Here is a 22,734-nt window from a genome sequence, read left to right as displayed (position 1 = left end):
CAGAACATTTCTGGAGCTTCACAGTAAAACAGAGTTGCAGTGTTCTGCTGAACAACTGAAGCAGCTGGAGATGATTTAAACATCAGGTGTCTCCATGCAGCTCGTCTGCTGTGATGTCTGTAATGTAAAGTGATGTGAAAAGACGTTATTTCAATCAGGAGAGACACGTGAATGAGAAAGTCAAATGTTTATTCTGACAGATGATGTGAGATAATGAAGTGTTGACAGAAAGTCTTTGGCTCTTCGACTCTACAGGGAGATTTTGTAATGGAGGTCCGTCTGCACGTAGCAGCAGCTCTATCCACTCATATACACATATTTACAGATAATAACTCAAAGAAGACAAATGAGAAACTTCAATGATGAACCACAAATCAACTAAATAAAAGCTGTCTGAACAAAGATCATAATTATGATGATCTATATGCATGTGTGTGTGGAGCCTGATTTTATTGTATATACAGGCTGATTGTTGTAAGAAAACAATCAGATCACAAAGTTCAGAAAACTGAAATCTGAACGTTCAAAACATATTTAAAGAGATTTAAAACCACTGATGTGCAGCACATTGACCAAGAAGAGACAACACAACTAACCCATTTCTGTTACTGTGATTTACAGAGTGTGTGTGTGTGTGTGTGTGTGTGTGTGTGTGTGTGTGTGTGTGAGTGTGAGACTGTGTGTGTGTGTGTGAGACTGTGTGTGTGTGTGTGTCTGCGTGTGTGTGTGTCTGTGTGAGTGTGTGTGTGTGTGTGTGTGAGTGTGTGAGAGAGAGAGACTGTGTGTGTGTGTGTGTGTGTGTGTGTGTGTGTGTGTGTGTGTGTGTGTGTGTGTGTGAGACTGTGTGTGTCTGCGTGTGTGTGTCTGTGTGTGTGTGTCTGCGTGTGTGTGTCCCTCCTACAGAGACACTGAGGAACCAGATGACCAGAACCAGAACCCAGGATAAAGAGGTTGAGTGAATGTGGTGTTGAAGGTGTGGAGGTGGATCAGTGAGTCAGAGGAGACTCTGTAGAAGGACAGAGTGCCAGCAGGACAGTCCACATACACTGCTGCTCTGTTAGAGACAGAGGAGGAGGAGGAGGAGGAGGAGGAGGAGGAGGAGGAGGAGGAGGAGGAGGAGGAGAGGACTGTACTTCTGTTATTGTGCCAGACAGAGTAACGATCGTCATCAGAGCAGTTCAGACTCCAGGACTGATTATTCCCTCCAAACCAACAGTCCTCACTGTCTCCTCTCCTCCTGATTCCTCTGTAACTCACTGATACATCAACCCCTCCTCTCCACTCGACCTCCCAGTAACAGCGACCAGTCAGACCATTTCTACACAGCAGCTGAGTCCAGTTCTCAAACCTCTCTGGATGATCAGGATATGGCTGCTTCTCTTCCACATATGTCACCTTCCTGTTGTTGTCAGACAGTTTGAGGTCTCTGTTCACTGTGTTTGTGTCCACTGTGAGTTCACAGACATCTGATGGAGAGAACAAGACACAATACAGCAGCAGTTTATCATCTAACACAGCTGATGGTTTATTTGTTGCTTTATTAACAGACTGACTGTTAATTAGATCAAAACTTCACAATGACTCATCTTTTTGGATCTTCTTTCAAACTGACAGTTGAATGCAGATACACAAGCTTTAGATTGAAACTACTTTAACATGTGCTGCCTTGTTTTCATCAGTCAAAGTGAACACACACTTACACTTCATCAGACCAGGTTTCAGCCTCTGCTCTCCACCATGTTCCACCCTGGAGGAAGAAACAAAGTCAGAATGAACCTTCAGAAGCTTCCTCATCAATGATCTTCATAAAGCTTCACTCAGATCACCATGAAGACAAAACAGCTGCATTTATAAAACACACTTCATACACACACTCAGACTTTACATCAAATATTCACAAGCAACAACTAAATAATTAAAAGCTGGTCGACTGAATAATGACTGAATAAATTCATTTTCCTGACATTTAATAATGTGAAGTGACAGAATCGACCGCAGTGGAAAATATATGAAACATAAAATAAAACTACGACTGAACTTTGAACCTCGACTTTTAAAACAAAACAAACCAGACGTCCTCAAAGTGTTCAGAAAAAAATCCTGACAACTGGACAAACTCCTTCTGATGAACATCAGGTCAGATCAGGTATCTAAACACTTTCTGACAGCAAACTTAATGCTTTTAAACATCTTTTAAAGAAAATCAAAGAACATTAAATAACCTGTCAACAACTAATGAATGCATGTTGGAGCTGGCGGATATGAAACGATCTCATGTTGACCTGAATGAACTGTGTTCTCCTGTTGTGTCAATCATGAAACAGAAACTCTTCACACGTCTCAAACTAAATCTTAAATGTCTAAATGTTGTAGCTTTCATTCACAGCTGGCTTCAAATAATGAACTTGAACAACAGAAATTTGTAAATAATAACTCAACATGAAGAACAATATCACTGCGGAGCACTATAGCACGTTAATACGGACAGGCTGTTAAAACCTCTCCACGTAAAACTGAACAGTCTTATTTCTACACTGAACTTTATAATCCTGTTATCTCACAGTTAAATATGAGAAAAGCTTCAATCACTGATGACAACACGCTGGTTTCAAACATCAGGGTCCAGATATCATCACTGGTGGAGTCTTTGCTGTCTGTCCTGTAGGGGGCAGTGCTTTTTATAATGTAGCTCTACTTACAAACAAACTCTGGTAATTGTGTGACCGTGTGCTACATGTTGCTATCAGCTACATCACCAGAAACTACAACTCAAACATGAATGAGAGTTGAAACACTTGACACACATCAGCAGCTCTGCTGAATCACTGATCATCTGAACTAACATGCAGCACAAAGTTTAACTAAGTAAAAGATGTCGTCCAGCTTCAGATCACACAGATAATTACAACCAAACAACTGGACTCACACAGAGAACGTTCAGACTGTCTGACCTTCAGCTGACAGCAGACGAGATCACATCCTCACCAAAACTGACTCTGTTGTTCTTTGACTTCATGAAAATGAGTTCTTCTCTCTCTTTTATTTAGCTGTTAACATTAACATCTGCAGCTGTGGACATATGTTTTCTCTCTTCATCTGTTTAAACAGTTCATCAAAGTGCAGTGAACTCCTGCTTAAGAGGTAAAAGGTTAAAAAGACCTCTCTCCTCTCAGTCGACTTGTTCTTTGTTACAGTGGACGGTCCCGTCCAGATTCTGTTGATACCAAACAGGTATTCTTCCCTGAAGACTCCTGAGTCTGTCTTTAGTTTAATGAATGCCAATAAAATGTATTTACTTCTACATGAGAGCAGGAAGCTGTCTGGCCAAAAATAAAAAGATGAGATGAAAGTTACACTCATGAGTGATACACAGCTTTTATATTTACATACATAACATTAAATAATGTGACTTTCATGAGTCTGGTCATTATCTTAAAATTTAAGATCTTTTACAAATAACATAATGAATCTCCAGAACAACTAAATGGACGCTGAGCTGAGCTGTTTTTCAACTTCTGTTTCCATGATCAAGAATCTACGTTAAACCTGATGAGTTTTTATTCTGGTTAATCAACACTGAACTATATTTGTCAAACAGAGTGTGTGTTACAGTGTCATTAAATGATCAACAGCAGATGGTGGTGTGGTGTTAGTCAGGAGGTCAGTCTCAGTGTGGACAGGGACTCTCAGCACATCAGTTACTGTCTTCACTGTTATCAGCAGTGCTGCTGGTTCAGACTGTGAACCAACAGTCCTCAGCTTGTCAGTGTGACAGAGAAACAGTGTGTGAGCTCTTGTTGTCTGTTCATACCTGAGAGTGTCCATTTTCCAGTCTGGATTCTCGAGTCCAGCCGACAGCAGCTTCACTCCTGAGTCTCCTGGGTGATTGTAGCTCAGGTCCAGTTCTTTCAGATGGGAGGGGTTGGCTCTCAGAGCTGATGCCAGAGAAGTACAGCCTTCCTCTGTGATCAGACAGCCTGACAGCCTGGACACACACACACACACACACACACACAGGACAATGTATATTTATGAATGTATAGAGACAGACATTCTGTGAATTAAATCTGTGAATTGTGATGATGTTGTTCTCTGCACACAACATCTACTTCCTGTCTGTTGGTCCTGGGAGAAGGATCCTCCTCCTTTCCCTGTTAAAAGTTTTTTTTAAAATATGGGAAGTTTGTCTCACAGTCGAGGGTCAAAAGACAGAGGATGTCGCTCATGCTACAGATTGTAAAGCCCACTGAAGCAATGTGAAAATGATTTGGGGCTTTAAAAATAACTTTGACAACAGACTATTGTGAAATCAGAAAAATATTGTAAATACAGCCAGCTGCACTGGAAAAGCTCTGTAACCACATGACACTGTTATCTGACAAACTGCTTAAGTGAAGAAAAGATGCTGATGAGAGCAGCGAGACTGAATCCAACTGTTAAGTTGTGGAAAGTAAAAAAACAAAGAATGAACACCAAAACAGGGCTGTAAGATGCAACAATTCATAGAGCTGAGGGACAACACAAAGTCATTTGATAAAACTCTGTTTGTCATTGACACCTGTTGTATTAAACATGTCATGCACAATTGATGAAAAAAAACCACTGTTTAGCACTGACATGGTGATTGATAAATATAACTTTACTGTACATTAAAATAAACAATGTCATCTCTGAAGGGCATTTTATACCTTTTAAGAACAATATACAATGTCCAAAACTCCTACAAATGTTTGATATACAGTGTCTTAAGCAAATTTTGGAGATACCCAGATACCAAGCAAGATTTGAGTGGTCATTTCACAGAAACTGAAGTCAGACCTGAGAGTCTCCAGTTTACAGTGTGGACTCTTCAGTCCAACAGACAGCTGCTTCACTCCTGAATCCTGCAGGTCGTTGTTATTCAGGTCCAGATGTCTCAGACTAGAGGACTGGGAGCTGAGAACTGAGGACAGAGCTTCACAGCTTCTGTCTGACAGATTACAGCCACTCAGCCTGAAAAAGAAATGTAGAGGACATGTGGAGACTTTTCTCTCTGTTTGATTTAACTTCCAATTGTATTTTCATACACTCAGTTTCAGAGCAGTGTCTTCAAAGAGAACTGGTAAAATGACAGGAAACCAATGACAACACAAAGGAACAGTTATGGTTCACTCTGTACATGTCTTTTTTAATCCTGACCTGAGAGTCTCCAGTTTACAGTGTGGATTCTTCAGTCCAACAGACAGCGGCTTCACTCCTGAATCCTGCAGGTCGTTGTTATTCAGGTCCAGCTCTCTCAGACTAGAGGACTGGGAGCTGAGAACTGAGGACAGAGCTTCACAGCTTCTCTCTGACAGATTACAGCCACTCAGCCTGAAAGAGAGTTTGTGACACTGTTTCTGTCATCCACAATACAAAATACATCACATTTCTGTAGAAACTGTTATTGTGTTGATGAGTCGTACAATCGAGAGTCTCGGGGGATTAATAGATGTTTAGACATGTTTAGTGTTTTTCATTACACAGTTGTGAAAAGTTCTACTTCTATCAATTTCAGTGATTATATCCTCACGTTCAACTCGCAGTCCATGTCGTGTTTGTGTTTTGTGTGTCAGATTAAATTACATGTCTATGGACATTCGTCTTATCTTTTAGTTTGCCAAGATATTCAAAGTGTGTACTGGAGAAAATGAGACACATTACGTATGTATCTGCAACTGAAGAGCTGACAGCAAATTCTCTGGTGTAACATGCTGAAATCAGCAGTAACAACACACAACACTCTCTCTACTGTCTCCAGAAGTTAAAGCTGCCACAATGTCAACGATAGGAAACTAAGCTAAGGGTGCTCCGATCAGGATTTTCAGGGCAGATCACCGATTGCTGGAAGCAGTATTGACCGATAACGATCACCGATCACTGACCAAAAGGTTTCTTTACCTTATTGTCATTTATAGTTGTTAGTGAATAGTGACATAATAAAACCACCATTAAAATGCTGAGGAAATAAATAATTATATTTATCTTACATCGATTTAAAGACAGAAAAAGGTTTAAAACAAAATAAGAAGTTATCTAAACACCGTTAAAAGGGAATTAAGAAAAAGTAACATAGGACACAGAATTTAGTAACAGAGAGAGAATTTGGGAAGATGTCTGTCTCATTCTCACTTGTCTCAGTCTTTGAGGTCTTTGTTCTGAAGCTACTGCTCCACCACCTGGTCACTGCTTGTACCAGGTTACTTTCTTCTCTGTCAGCAGATTGATAAAATGTACACTGATGTAAATTGCATGTAACTCCAAGCTCAAGGTACTTTTACCTCCAAACAGTACTTTTCTAAAATCCTTCAGTACATTCATGTTGTGTAAACGTGTTGTGTTGGCACATTAAACTGCAGTTCAGTGTTTACCACTTAATGTTCCTCTGAACTCTCAGTACTGCTGTGTGTGTTTAGCTCCACTGGAAGCTTTTAGCTCCGTCAACTGTTACCTCTGTTAGCTCTCATGTTGTAGGGCTCGAAACAAACGGTGTCGCGTTGTCCCAATCTCAAATGAAATACTGGCCAGACTATTTTGTTGATACTGCATTTTGATTTCGATTGTGAAATTAATTAGGCTCATTCTGATTGGTTATTGATGTCAAATCATGACACCCTTAAAAATACGAAATATTGAGTCTGCAGTCACTCTAGTTTTGCAAGAACAATATCAGCAAAATGTTTTCGTTTTGACTCTGTTGTCTTTAGGATGCCGTGACTGAGTGCTTCAATATTTTTTATTTATAATTTGTTTTTGCTTCAGCTATGTCAAAGCGAAATCCACTTCTATGCAAGCTAGCCCAGTTGTTATAGCCTTGCCTCGGCAACGTGCATCAGTGAATTTGTTTGGCTATTCATTCAAATATCAAAAATCCTTCTCCAGAATGACTCATCCACCTTTAAAAGAACTAAAATACAACAGATTTTCTTTTTTCTTTCATGGCTGCATTAATGTGCAGATGTACAATCAAACTAATGAAACAATGCAGGTTTTTCAATTGATCAATAAATCAGAATCAAGAAGACTATTAAGTGTTGACACTAGATACGGTAACTATCAGTGATCTGTTCACTTACAGAGCTTTGCTGGAGGCTTTGACCACTGGCAGCAGCCTCAGAAGAGCATCCTCTGAAGCACAGTATTTCTTCAGGTCAAACACGTCCAGATCTTCTTCTGATGACAGTAAGATGAAGACCAGAGCTGACCACTGAGCAGGAGACAGTTCATCTGTGGAGAGACTTCCTGATCTCAGGTACTGTTGGATCTCCTCCACTAGAGAACCATCATTCAGTTCATTCAGACAGTGGAACAGATTGATGCTTCTCTCTGGAGACAGATTCTCACTGATCTTCTCCTTGATGTACTCAACTGTTTTTTGATTGGTCTGTGAGCTTGTTTCCTTTTCCAGGAGGCCTTCAGGGAGAGTCTGACTGGTCTGCAGTGAAAGACCCAGGAGGAAGCGGAGGAACAAGTCCAGGTGTCCATTTGGACTCTGTAAGGCCTTGTCAATAGCAAACCTGTGGACCTCTGTCCTTGATGGTTTGCTGAAAAGCTTTCGCACATGTTCGAAAAAAGTTGGTGGTGGCGCTGGTTCAGACATCACATTCTTGTTATTGTTAATGAGTGACATCTCTACATACAAAGCTGCCAAAAACTCCTGAACACTGAGATGAACGAAGCTAAACATCTTAACTTTGTTTGGGTCATATTTCTTCTTTGTCTGGTGAATTTGAAACCCCAGGAACTCTGCATACATCTCAGTCAGGGTCTTGGGCAGCTCTCCTCCCTCTCTGGTCTTCAACACATCCTCCAGAACTGTAGCAGTGATCCAGCAGAAGACTGGGATGTGGCACATGATGTGGAGGCTTCGTGATGTCTTGATGTGGGAGATGATTCTGGTGGCCTGCTCCTCATCACTGAATCTCTTCCTGAAGTACTCCTCCTTCTGTGGGTCAGTGAACCCTCTGACCTCTGTCACCACGTCAACAAAATCAGAATGAATCTGATTGGCTGCTGCAGGTCGTGTGGTTATCCAGAGGCGAGCAGAGGGAAGCAGATTTCTCTTGATGAGGTTTGACATCAGCACATCCACTGAGGTGGACTGTGTCACATCAAAGTCTGTGTCCTGGATTTCATCAGTCGAACAGTTCAGTTGAAGGCGGCTCTCATCCAGTCCATCCAAAACAAACACTAGTTTAAATTCACTCTTGTCATAGTTGGTGTTTCCTGATGACTGCAGAGCTGTAAAGATGTCATTCAGAGCCTCTTCCTTGATGTCTCTGGTCTCTCTGATACATTTATGGATCAGCTCGGTCAGACTTAACTTTTCACCCTTCCTTAAGTTCAGCTGGCGGAAGGTAAAGGGGAATATGAGATGCACATCATGACTGTTTTCTTTGTTAGTCCAGTCCAACACAAACTTCTGGACAATAAATGTTTTGCCAATTCCTGCGATTCCATTGGTCAGCACTGTTCTTATGGATCTTCCTTTTCCAGAGGGGGGTTTGAACATGTCACAGGGTTGAATTGATTCCTCTGTTGTTGGCTTCACCTCCATCTGAATGACCTCATGCTGTTTGTTGATGTTTACGTCACCCCCCGCTGTGACGTACAGCTCTGTGTAGATATCAACCAGAGGTTGCTCATCCTTCCTCTGTGCCCACCCCTCTTGTGAACAATTAAACCTATCCTTGAGGTTTGACTGAAGCATGTCTTGGTAGCATGAGATGGGTTGTGGCTTCGGAACGATCTCATCTGAGTGACAAACAGAAACAAAAAACAACTGGAGCAGGATTTTGAATTTACAGTTGGAGCAAGATGTCTATGGAAACTGTTCTAGCAGTATATTTGTAATTGTGTTACAGTAAGCTATCTTAACAATAGTATTTGATCACATGTTGGTGTGTTGGTCTGTTGGTGTTGCTGCCAGCTTCTGGTTCAAATGTCACAAAGAAGTCCTGTAGCATCAGCTTTAATATTCTCCTTCTGTCTATATAGATATGTAGACTCACGCTCTCTTGCAGGTCCAGAAGTGTTCATTCTTAATTTCTTTTACTCTTTCTTGTTTTGGGGAATCACTTGATGATGTTTAAATACCAATATCATTTAAACCACCCCCAATAAAGACTGGTAGTACTGGTTTTTATTATAACTGAGCCTGGTGGCTCCACTCAACAAAAAAAGGATGCAGGCCTTATCTGAACCACAGATGAGCTCAGCTAGCTTTCCACTGTCACTCCACTCAGTCCTCACAGTTATCAACCACTTTGACTTCATGGTTGGTGTCATGGGCTAAGGTTCCATTTCAGTTTAAACACTCCCAGAAACCCCAGGACAAAGATGATTACTTTCCATGAAGTTTACTGAGAATCTTGTGAAACTAGAAACACAATACAACAAAATGTATGTATTATTAAACAAATCAAACATCATAGCAGTATTTGGTACATAGCATGGCTTAGCTATCCTAGTGGCAGCAAAGTATAGAGCTAGCTTAGCTTTGCAACAGAATTGGCATCTCAGCAGTCTCAATATTCACATAAACTCAAATTACTTCATAACTTTATGTTGCTGGATGAATAATACTCACAGACGTTGCTTTAGCAAAGAGGGAGGAAAAATAGCCTGCTAACTGAAGAGCTGATGACTGTCCTGACACAACTGTAGCTGCTCACAGAACTGTAACTGCTACTTTGTTGCTATGGTTACGAAAATAAACCAATGACATGTTGTTCTAGAAAGGCACACATTTTCTAGGGGCATAACAGTTGGGTAAACCCCACCTCTCAGTTGAAAACCATGCACTGAGCTGACAGTCAGTTTCAGTTCATTCAGTCTGACAAACAGACACAGGCACAAGCTAACAAAACTGCTTCAGAAATAATGGTTATTATTCAGTGTCCATCATGGCCTCCATGAAAAGAGTTGCTCTCTGATCTCTTCTTCCTCTACACTCGACTCCATCTCTGCTGTCTGACCTCTGGCCTGCTCATACTACGTAAGACCCGCCCTCTGAAGAATAGCAGCCAATCAAAAATTACAAATGACCACCTGCAACAATGACACCATACTTCTATAAGAATATTAGGAGTTGGCCACAAATTCTCCTCTATGGTGCCAATAAACCACTGGAGAAGAGGAGCATGCAAACGATAGAAAACCACGTGAAAACATGACGATGATATAATATTTGTGTTTGATGTATTAATGTGAGGAAGGTTACAGTCTCCTCATCACTACACACAGATCTGATGTTTTTCATCTCTTCCCTTGAGGCTTGAGTTTCAGTCACAGTCTGAATGTAAGTTATCATATACTGAATTCACTGAGTCGTCACATCTTGTAATCGATTCACCAACTTTTCCTACTCTGACATTTTTGTGATGTTTTGCACCTTTATAATACGACACAGACTGAACTGTAAATTTCAATCACTTGTCTGTTTTGAGCTGATGAGCTTCCTGGTTGCTGTAGCTGCAGTAGAGACGGAGTTTGATGCAGATCTGATAGTTTGACTGAAATTCCACATAAAAAGGATGAAACTGCCTCCTGCAGCTCAATCCACTGTCACAACAGTCCCACTGTAGTTTTACTGAAGTGTGCATTCTCAATTTTTCACTGTGACAATCCTACCTGTGTGGGGGAGCTGGCACGCTGCCCACCTGCAATCATCCTGCGGGGACGGACCGCACTAAATCTGCTGCTCTCCAGCCTCCCTTTAATTCATGGAGACAATTCACCGTATATTCCACAATTTTGAACAATGGACGAGCATCACCTGGGCGTCACAAGCCAGGCTGCAATAACAAGCATGGAGTATCCACCGGGAGGTTCGCTACCTTTCTTTGCACTATTCTCCTGCTCTGCGGTGATATCCATCTAAACCCTGGACCTGGAGACGACCGACTGCACCAAGGAGACGGCTTCCTAACCATACCCGGATCTCTAGACCAGCAACCAGGGAAAGGTGAAAAGTCTGGATACACACGTGTCGTTCACGGACACACTTTGTTCCCTGAGATTCTGCATCTCTCCGGCGGCGAACGATTTGACGCTCCACAAGGTAACGAAGGGGTTAACTCCACACGCAAACATGAGGACACGAACACTGCTCCTCAAGCCTCTTCAATAAACTACCACTCATCACGCAATAACGACATTGCCACCACACACAGACAAAAGGATACAAACACTGCTTTTCAAGCTTGCCCATCTTCAATTAACAACACTGCAGTACGAAACAACAGTATCGCGATCAGAAAACAACGGACTTATAAACTTTTTCAGACTGTAAATAATGCGACGGTGCTCTGGGACCCGAATGTAAAACCTAAAGGAATTTTTGGTGGACACTTAACCCTCTAGGCGCCAAAGTCGCATTATTGCGACAGGCAACATTGCTCATTAAAACAGCCCATATCTTTAAATCTACTGCCTTGTGCTGTTACTGCTTGCTACCACTAGATAGCCAATAGATTCAGCTTCAATCCTGACGTCATTTGGGGGTGTGTTTCTATGCAAAATACCTGAGAAAAAAAAGTTTGAAACCCGACACCGGCTGTCGGAGCGGCAGCGGCTAAACGGCAGAGTGGGAGAGGAGAGAGCTGCGGAGCGGTGGCAGAAGTTTGCTGGACAGATCGAGAGACAGACAGCGTTTTTTGTAATAAAAAACAAAATGCCCAAAAGACTTTACAGTGCTTGCACAGATCTTTGCTGATCGTGATTCAGAAGGGGACGATTTGCCCTCTGATGACGATCGCTCGTCAGAGACGAGTGACTGACGATGCTGCAGCTGCACACACTGTCACACAAGCAACACACGCTGATCACGGCGAGAGTTTTCTTTTCTTTTTACAAGTTAGATTAGGAAATTTACTCCTATCAGATTCCTGTTCATTTACTCTGAGGATGAGAGGATGAAAAAAATCTATGAAAAAATGAAATGAAAAAAAATCTACTGTGTAAATATGTTCAGAATTCCGTTTTACTGAATTTTACCTGGTGACATACAAATTAGATTAGTAAATTTACTCCAATCAAACTCCTGTTCCTTTATTTTGAGGATGAGATGACAATATAAATATTTTTTTTCTGTGTAAATATGTTCAAAAATCAGTTTTACTGAAAGTTACTTTCAGTCACCTGGTGACGTCACAATATGCAAATTAGATGATTAAATGTTCTCCCATCACAAACTTTAGGTCATTATGAATATTTTTCTCATTTACACTATGGATTTATCTCTCACCACTTCCAAGCTACAGCCTTTTGAAATCTTACAATCCAAACGGAATATTTTCCTAAATAAACTCTGGCGCCTAGAGGGTTAAATATAAGGAGTATTGTCTCAACAACGGAGCAACTTGAACATTTATTGTTGGAATCTAACCTTGATTATCTGTGCCTATCTGAAACGTGTGTAAAGTTTAGAAGTTAAGTCATATTTAATTCATCCTTGAGTTAATCTGTTGGGGAAATGTGTTGATGTTTACACAGGTAACTATTTGTTTGTTTGTTTTTGCAGTTGTTTGCATATTTTCATGTTTAAATCTTTTCACTAGCACAGTGTTTAATGTACCTCTTGTGCTACCGTACATGTACCGCAGTTAGGTCCTTCTAGCTTCTGATTGGTTGGTTCAGGCACATGGGAGGAGAACAAGGAAGTGCTGTTGTTGTGGTTGTAAAGCGAGAGTGCGGAACAGAAATTAAAGTGCTGCACAAAGAAATTATCTGTCTCCATCCTGCATTTCCTATTATTAAGAGTGATCAAACAACCACACAACGAACCCTCACGTTACACGTGGTTAACTCGAACAACTCCTTCTAGTGTCTACAGCATCGCAGGTTATAGCGTTTTTAGACTAGATCGTAAAAAAGGGAAGGGTGGTGGGGTTATGATTTACGTTAAAGAAGGGATACAGTGTAGAAAAATGGATTTGCCATACTTTAGAATGTGTAGGGGTTAATATTACACTCTGTGTGGATGTGATATCAATATTTAGCACACTTCTGTCTAAATACACTAAAACAGTGCTTGTCAAGCAAAGTAAACAAACTTTACCCTGGTTTAATGACACCTTATCGCACCTAATGAAGACAAGAGATGCAACACTAAAAAAATCCTTAAAATCTGTCTTGGAAACAGATCGCCTGATATTTAAAAGCCTTAAAAATAAGGTCATAGGGCAGCTTCGAAAGGCAAAAGCCAATTTCTTTCTTGAGATAATTAAACAAGCAAAAGGAAACTCTAAACTGTTGTGGAAAGGCATAGATCAACTCAGTGGAAGAGCTCGCCCTAAAAGCGCCCCTATAGAACTTAAATTAAATGGTAGCATACAGACTGACAGTTTAGCTCTTGCAGATGGTTTTAATGATTATTTTCTCAACTCTGTTATAGAATTGGGAGGTAATCTCCCTCTAGTACAACTTCCTATTGTTCCAACTAATGAGGCAAATGCCATGTTTTTTAAAAATGTACATGAGGCAAAGGTAAATAAAATTTTATCATCGTCGTCAAATTCAAAGGCCAAAGATATTTGGGGAATTGATACTGTTTGTCTTAAAAAACATAAGAATGTCCTGACTACCTCCATCACTCGAATTATAAATTTGTCACTGAATGAAAACATATGTCCTAGCACACTGAAGACTGCCATTGTGACTCCTGTCCATAAATCAGGTGACAGACAGGAAGTGAGCAACTACAGACCGATCAATATACTTCCGGCTATCTCCAAAGTTGTTGAAAAGACAGTTGCTGAACAACTGGTAGCTCATTTAAATAAAGAAAACCTACTGCATCCTATGCAGTTTGGGTTTAGAGCAAACGATTCTACTGAAACTGCATGTTGCTACTTCCTTGAAGTCATTAAAAGCAGCCTTGATAAATGAGGGGTGGTGGGTGCCTTATTTCTAGATCTACAAAAGGCATTTGATACAGTAAATCATTCAGTGCTTCTCTCAAAGCTGTCATCATTTAAACTTTCAGTTAATGTATTGAATTGGATCAAGTCCTATCTACTCGGCCGCTCTCAGTGTGTGCGGATTAATGACAAAACATCGTCTTTAAAAGCCTGTGTGTTGGGGGTGCCGCAGGGTTCCATCTTAGGACCGCTGCTGTTTAGCGCATACATTAACGACCTTCCATCTGTGTGTGATGGAGTAGGGACCCTGATGTATGCGGACGATACGGTTCTGTACACTACTGGGAAAGACCCTGAAGAAGTGGCTGCTAAGTGTCAATGGCAATGGAAAAGGTTACACAGTGGCTTCAGTATTCCCGTCTCACCCTAAATACTATTAAAACAGTAACCATGTATTTCTCAAACAAGCAACGAAATACGGTTTTTCCAAATATTTATGTCAATGGAGAAATAATAAAAAATGTTAATGAGTTCAAATACCTGGGTGTGATATTAGATCCCACTCTCACATTCAAAAGCCATATCAAAAAAATGAGGCACACATTGAAATATAACTTATCAAACTTTAGAAACATCGGGAATTCATTAACAGTTGAAGCCTCTAAAGCTTATGTCAATGTCATGATTTTGTCTCATTATAATTATTGTATGTCCTGTTGGTCTCAGGTAAGTACATCTGTCTTGAAACCCATCAGGTCGCTCCACAAGCAAGCCCTGAAAATCTTAGACAGAAAATCACGACAGTATCATCATTGTGAAATACTTAACAAATACATATTTCTACATATTTCTCCTTTTATCGCACCATGCACTTGATTTTATGCACCATGCACTTGATTTTATGCACCATGCACTTGATTTTATGTATTCTTGTATGTATTCTATTCTTGTAAAGTGTCTTTGAGAGTTTTTAAAAGCGCTGTACAAATAAAATGTATTAGTATTATTATTATTATTATTATTAATGAATATAAAATGCTTAGCTTCGATAATTTAATGATGTATTCTGATGTCCGTTTAGTCACACAATCTCTCAACTAATCTGAAACTCTGTACAAACTTCAAAGTTTTTTCCTGGGACGTCAAAAAATGGATCCTAAGAAACCAGTCATGTCAGCATTAATCTTAAACCTAAATTATTTTTAACTTTGTCAAAGTATGAAGTATTTTAATAACTGTATGTTTCTATTTCCTTCTGATATGAAATATGTTTTATACTGGAGTGCTTGTGATGTGTGAGCGGGTGTATATACGCATATGTGTATGGATGTTTGGTCTGTTATGTAAGTTGACCATTTTTATCCTTTTATTGTTCTTACTCACCTGCCCAGGGACTACGGATGGAAAGTAGCTAGTAAGCTAAATCCGGTACAAAGCATCTTCTCTCATCTTGAGACTAATGTTATTTTGTACATTGTCCCTGATACAAATAAACTTATTAATTAATTAATTAATTAATTAATTAATTAATTAAATCCTCCTGACAGCTCACAACCACATACAAAATGATCTAAAAACTGATGTTGCAGTCTACACTACCCAAGGAAAAAATATTCAAGACCTTTGTAGATGGATTTTAAGACTTTTAAATAGCTTCTAGGGTCTTTATGAAGAAACTGAATTAAATGCTTTATATGCAATGTCTTTCAGAGCTGCAGATACTCTGATACTGCTTCAACTAAAGCTCATCAAGTACTCCTGTCTCTGCTTTCACTCAGTTATAATGCAGTCAGTCTTACTAACTTTTAACTTTTCCAAACTAAAAACTAATCTTTGTCTTTCAGGGCTTCCATACATACCAGAGAATACAGCAGCTTTACCTTCACTCTGAGAGGAAGAAGGTCCTCTGTTCTCTGAAGTCTCTCCAACATCACCGACACTCACTGACACAGAGAGAGAGGTGAAGACAGAGATTATGGCTGGTTGCACCAACAAGGATTCATTTAATCTAAGATCAGATCTAATCTGAGTTCAGTAAAACAAGGTTTAAAATGAGTTGATCCAGATTTTAAATTAGGCAGAGCTCTGTTGCACCATTAAAATGAATCTCTGCTCAGTTAAACAATGTTTATTTATGTGAACCATCAAACCTCCATCCTCTCCAATAACAATTATTGATGCTTCAACCTTTTCTCCTAATTATGAAATCAGCCTCTTTGTTTTTCTTTGCTGAAAACAATGAGCTTCTGTACTGAGAGGCCTGTTCCTTTACAAGTATTGTGTCGTCGACTCTCTTCGTCTTAAAATGACATTAAAATAAAAAAATGTGACTGACCTTCTGGTCCTGAGCTTTTGGCTGACAGAATCTGCACCAGGTCATTCTTCTTTATCTTCTCTAAAATCTTCTTGGTCACCTTCAGAGCTCCATCAAGTGTGAAGGTGTTCACCATCAGATCCACTGTGTCCCGTATTTCTGCACTCTCCAGCTTGGACTGTTTGATGGGTTGGTAGCCTTCCAGGATGTCAGGCTGCTTCAGATGCCATTTGAAATCCTTGAATTCTTTGACTTTTAGATCCTCCAGGGTGTTGAAAATGTCCTCTGGAGTCATCGTGGCTTCCTGCTAAAGACAGGCAGTGTTATCACCTGAAGGAAAAGCAGCCAGGCTTCCAGCAGCTGGGAAACATCAGTGAAGACCGGTCTTAACTCTTGAGAAGCTGCTGCATTTATTATCTGACACACTGCGACCTGCACTGACAACAGACACAAACTGCTAACCTTTTTATTCTCTGCTCTGCTCGCAGTCATCGTCTCTTTTCTGACTCTCTCTCTTTTCTGACCACACTCTGCCTACGCACAGCGAGCACATGTTGATGATTACAACACAGAAACAAGCTTTGTTTGAGAAAAGACTGCTGATAAAAAATATTCTACATCAGAGATCAGACGACGAGACGACCCTGGTTGTACGGACGGACCAATCAGAGGTCTGCAGTGTTTTAACTCCACCTGTTAGTATCAGATCAGTGTGCGAACTATGTCAACAGGACAGTAACAAACGAGACACCATGTTGGTCCAGTTTTAAATATACACGGCTCACGAGTGGCATTCGTCCAATCAGGTGCAGCCAGTGAGTGTTTGTGTGGTTGTGGGACGGTGAAGCCTGTTTTGGTCAAGTGTTCAAAGCTGGGAAGCGCCCTGTGCTCTTGTGTCACATGACGCCCCTGTGGACCCTCTGAACATAATGGTGAGTTTGCAGCCTGAACACATTTATAGTCTAATAATGTTTATTTTCAGGCCTCGGCTGGACAATAAAGCTGTAAAGCAACATTACAACACGGCTCTCTCACATAAAACTGTGAGCTAACGTGACTTTTTCATGTTGGGAGATGATGTGGTGATAAGAGTGATAAAACACACAGCAGGACCTGACACTCCCTCATCTCTCAGCAGTAAAGTCAGCTCAGATTAACATCAGTAAATTAAATTGGACAAAACATGAAAAGACTCATTTTGTTGAGAAAGTCACATTTCATAGAATAAAGACTGGTGTGTAAACGTCACATTAGCCACTAAACACTGCTCTCAGCTGGCGGAGTTCCTCATCGTGAAATGGCGGCCATTCTATCTGCCGAGGGACTTCACCATAGTGAATGCAAATGCTAAAGCTAATGCTAACAAGGCAGTTGGAGAGATACATGATGCCATCAGTGAGCTCCTGACTAAACAGCTTTGTAGTGGTGGCAGGAGATTTTAACCACACCAGTTTAAAGGCTGTTTTCCCCAAGTTCAAGCAAGTTGTGGACTTTAAAACCAGAGGAGAGAACATGCCGGACCTGGTGTATACAAACTCCCCAGAGGTAACACCCCACCCCAACCTCGGCCGTTTTGATCATCTGTCTGTTATGCTGGTGCCTGCTTACAAACCACTACTGAAGCGCAGCAGGCCAGTGAAAAAAACAAATCAGGTCTGACCTGAGGGGGCAGACTCAGCACTTCAGGACTGTTTCATGCACACCGAGTGGGAGGTTTTTAAGACAGCAGCCTCCCAGGGAGATCAGATAGACATTGAAGAGTATGCTGAGGCGGTAACCAGCTACATTGCAAAGTGCACAGAGGATGTCACTGTAATTAAGACCTTCACTGCACTTGGCAACCGAAAACCCTGGATGACTACAGAGGTGCGCCCGCTGCTGGGAGCCCGAGATGCAGCCTTCAGGGCGGGGATATGACTGCTCTCCGCTCAGCCAGGTCTGCGCTCTCAAAGGGAATGAAGGCTGCGAAAGGCACCTATGCAGAGAAAATCCTGGGACACCTCTGCGACACAGGAAACACCAGGCGGATGTGGCAGGGAGTCCAAGCGCTGACGTAAGTGCAGGCAGGGGGTCAACAACGACGATGCTTCTCTTCCAGACAGGCTCAACAACTTCTTTGCATGCTTTGAAGCACCAAACCTGACAACCAGAGGGTGGGCTGGTCCTTCTCTATCATCTATCAGGCCAGCCCTCACCATCAACGCAGCAGACACATGCAGGACCCTAATCAGGCTCAACCCACGGAAAGCGGGAGGCCCAGATAACATCGCGGGACGTGTGCTCAGAACCTGCGCTGGTGAGCTAGGAGATGTCCTGACTGACATCTTCAACATCTCCCTCAGTCAGGCCATAGTCCCCAGATGTTTCAAAACATCCACTATAATACCAGTAGCAAAGAAATCAGTTGTATCCTGTCTGAACGACTACCGCCCCGACACCAATTATGATGAAGTGTTTTGAGTGGCTTGTCAAACCACACGAGATGGCGGCGCGCACAGACGCAGCGGTTCAGAGCTCTCTCTTTTGGTGCAAGTTTTTGATGTTTTTGCTTGTATGGTATGTGTGTTTACGTGTGTTTGTTCACATTAAGCCAGGCAAATAACATCTACAGCTGACCCGAACTTCTAAAATTGGGATTACGGAGCGAGCAAGATGTCACAGCTGAGTTTCTTCGCTCACACGAGATACCGGCGGACATAGCCAGGACGCCGGGCTCTCCGTGGATTACATTTCCCGGGGGAAGGTGGCGGAGGTGGCGCAGGGACAGGAAGTAAAAACGGGGCTGTAGAGCCGGCGCGCTAGCTAGGCTCCGCAAGCTGCCATTCAAACCATCGCTTCCCAGCATTTTCCTATCAAATGCAAGATCCCTCGCCAACAAGCTGGACGAGTTGAAGCTGCAGATTGCGACAAACAAGATCGTCGGGGACAGCTGCATTCTGCTCATCACGGAGACATGGCTTCACCCGCTCATCCCGGACATGGCTATTGAGCTAGCAGGCCGCACAGCACATCAGCATGACAGGACCAAACACTCCCAGAAGAGCAGAGGAGGGGGGCTATGCATCTACGTCAACAACAGCTGGTGTACCAACACTAAGACTGTCACCAGTCACTGCTCTTCAGACCTGGAGTACGTTACTGTGAAATGCAGGCCCATCTACCTTCCACAGGAGTTTAATGTTGTCATGCTAACTGCTGTTTACATACCACCGGCGGCTAATGCTAGCTCGGCTCTCGGACTGTTACATGATTCCATTGGCAGTCAACAAAGCACATATCCTGAGGCTGTGCACATCATTGCTGGGGACTTCAATCATGCAGACTTGAAAACTGTGCTCCCTAAATTCCACCAGCACATTAAGTGTGCAACTAGGGGAAAAAACCCTCTGGACCAGGCTTACTCTAATATCAAGAGTAGCTACAGGGCTAAGCCACTACCACACCTGAGCCAGTCCAACCACCTGTCCCTGCTGTTAATCCCAGCATACACCCCCCTCAGCAAAAGTGCTCCCTCCACAACTAAGACTGTTAAAATCTGGCCTGAGGACACCTCTCATCAGCTCCAGGATTGCTTTGAGAGAACAAACTGGGGCATCTTTGAACAGCAGGACCTGGAGGACTACACTTCATCCGTCCTGAGCTATATCAAGTTCTGCACGGATACTATTACTAGACTTGTTCCGATTCCGATACCAGTATCGGAAATGCCTCCAATACTGTCGAAAATGCTGGCATCGGTATCGGTGAGTACTGGAGTCCAGGCACCGATCCGATACCATGTATTTTATTAGAAATAGGTATCTATTTACTGGTTAGCTCCGTTAGCTCCGAGTTTCCACCGGACGTATCCGCTGCATTACGGCTTCGGTACAATTTTGCTCCGTCGCCCTCATCTGACCCCCACCAGCTGCGTTTTGAGTCCGCCACAGCACAGCTCACCGAACAGCTGGAGTTAGGAAACCGAGGAATTCCCACGATAATTACATAATCACGCACGACCGCAGTCATATGTATGTGTTATAAACACAACAACACAAAGTGTTCCTGACTGAAGGATTAGAAGAAGAGGTTTTTGTGCTTGTATCAACACAGAGTGTTTTATTTTGAAAATTAACCGGATGTCATGTTGTTGTTTCGTGTCTGACTTCCTGTCTGCTCTGTGCTGAATTCGGCTGAATTGCTACGTTGTGCTGCGGCATCCGCCAGAAATAGAAGTCCTGCGTATCTGCTCCGCTGCTTCGCTGCTCTTAAAACAGTTGCTCTGTGCTGCCATCGGCAGCTGCTGTTTTAGAGGTGTGAAGAAGAATTGATCACCTGACACCTGTAGACAAGGAGCTAATTGTGGCTGCACTTCAATTTTTAAAAAAATAATTATTCCTAGATTTATTTAGTTAAGTTGCACTACTATTTTATACTGTTCTATTTAAAAACAAATTTTAAAATAAATGGCTTTCGTTTGCTGTATTCATTCATGTTTTACAAAGGGTTTAACCTGAGCCAGGCCTTACCACAATGATAATCATATCACAGTCATGCAGGCATAGTATGATTTTTTTTTTTTTTTATAACACACTGGTATCGGTATCGGTACTCAGTATCGGCCGATACCCACAGCATAAGTATCGGAATCGGTAACGGGAAATGGTATCAGAACATCTCTAACTGTTACCATCGAGAAGCACATCCGGGTCTATCCAAATCAAAAGCCCTGGATGACTGGAGAGGTCAGGACCCTGCTGAAGGAGAGAAACAGGGCCTTCAGGTGTGGTGATGGGGCACAGTACAGTGCTGCCAGAGCCAGCCTGAGGAGAGGCATCAGAGAAGCCAAGACAGCATATCAGAGGAGGATAGAGGAACATCTCAGCAGCAACAATACAAGGCAGGTGTGGCAGGGGGTGCAGCATATCACCGGCTACAAATCCAACAACCTCGCAGTGGCTGACGGAGACGCCTCGCTGGCGGAGGAACTGAACATCTTCTTTGCTCGCTTCGAGGCGGAGCAACCGCATGCAGCCACATCACACCCCTCAACCTGCGACAACATCCTCATGTCGGAGGAACATGAGGTGTGGCGCACACTAAGGGGGGTGCTTGAACGACTACCGTCCAGTGGCACTTACACCGATCATTATGAAGTGCTTTGAAACTCTGGTTCGGGGGCACATCATCTCAAGTCTGCCACCTGCATTGGACTCTCACCAGTTTGCATACAGGGCTAACAGATCTACAGAGGACGCTATTGCAACAGCCCTCCACACTGCTCTGAGCCACCTAGAGCAGCAGGGGAGCTATGCAAGGCTGCTCTTTGTTGATTTTAGCTCTGCGTTCAATACCATCCTCCCTCACAGACTGGTGCCAAAACTGACGGGGCTGAGACTGTCTTCCTCCGTCTGCCACTGGATCCTGGACTTCCTGACAAATCGCTCTCAGAGGGTGAGAGTAGGCTCCCACCTCTCAGCATCCATCAGCATCAGCACCAGCTCCCCACAGGGCTGTGTGCTGAGCCCCCTACTCTACACCCTCTACACTCATGACTACACCCCTGCCCACTCCAGCAACACCACTATTAGGTTTGCAGATGACACCACAGTAGTGGGACTCATTTCTGAGGGGGATGAGTCTGCCTACAGGACTGAGGTGGAGCAGCTGACTGGGTGGTGCAGGGAAAATAACCTGGTCCTTAACACCACCAAGACGAAGGAGCTGATCGTGGACTCCCAGAGGAAGAAAACCGAAAGTATCCAACCACTGTGCATCAGCGGGGGCTATGTGGAGAGGGTCTGACTTCAGGTTCCTGGGCATCCAGATTGAGGAGGACCTGTTGTGGAGTGCAAACACCTCAGTGACCATCAAGAAGGCACAGCGGAGACTTTATTTTCTGAGACTCCTCAGAAAGAACCACCTGTCACAAAAACTGCTTGTGTCATTCTACCGCTGCTCAATAGAGAGTGTGTTGACATACTGCATGTGTGTGTGGTATGTCAGCTGCACAGCAGCAGAGAGGAAAGCACTCCAGAAGGTCATTAACACTGCCAAGAAGGTCACTGGCTGCTCTCTACCCTCCCTAAATGAACTGTAAGGTGCCTTAAAAAAGCTCAAAACATCATCAGGGACCCATCACACCCTGGACATAAACTCTTTTGAACTGCTGCCCTCTGGCAGAAGATACAGGACAATAAAATGCCGGACAAACAGGTTCAAAAACAGTTTTTACCCGAGAGCAATAGTGTTGCTGAATGCAATCAAGGCATAAAAGAATGTGTGTCTGACTGTGCAATAATCTGATGACTGTGCAATAATGAGTATGACATGGTGTATGTGAGGTGTGTGCTTGGTATTTATGTTTTTTTATTTATTTTATCCTAGTATCAATGTTTTTATGTTTTTATTTATATTTTGCACTAATAAGGAGTTGCATCTCAATTTCGTTGTACAATGTACAATGACAATAAAGATCTATCTATCTATCTATCTATCTATCTATCTATCTATCTATCTATCTATCTATCTATCTATCTATCACAGCCAGCCTCCCTGCAT

General features: G+C 42.4%; 1 protein-coding gene across 1 annotated transcript; it reads right to left on the bottom strand.

Annotated features, from left to right (window-relative positions):
• Positions 1 to 897: 897 nt before the first annotated feature.
• Positions 898 to 16,489, bottom strand: LOC140995831 (NACHT, LRR and PYD domains-containing protein 3-like). The gene is made up of 7 exons (XM_073465956.1): positions 16,216 to 16,489; positions 15,761 to 15,823; positions 7,095 to 8,772; positions 5,179 to 5,352; positions 3,812 to 3,985; positions 1,701 to 1,747; positions 898 to 1,466 (listed from the first exon to the last, which is right to left on the bottom strand). The coding sequence occupies exons 1-7, from the start codon at positions 16,487 to 16,489 to the stop codon at positions 898 to 900; spliced, it is 2,979 nt and encodes a 992-aa protein (XP_073322057.1).
• Between the last annotated feature and the right edge of the window lie 6,245 nt (positions 16,490 to 22,734).

Source organism: Pagrus major, chromosome 1 (assembly GCF_040436345.1).
Source record: "Pagrus major chromosome 1, Pma_NU_1.0".
NCBI classification, from domain to species: domain Eukaryota; kingdom Metazoa; phylum Chordata; class Actinopteri; order Spariformes; family Sparidae; genus Pagrus; species Pagrus major.
The sequence above is the reverse complement of the archived record's forward strand: the minus strand, read 5'-3'. Positions and strand labels throughout refer to the sequence as shown.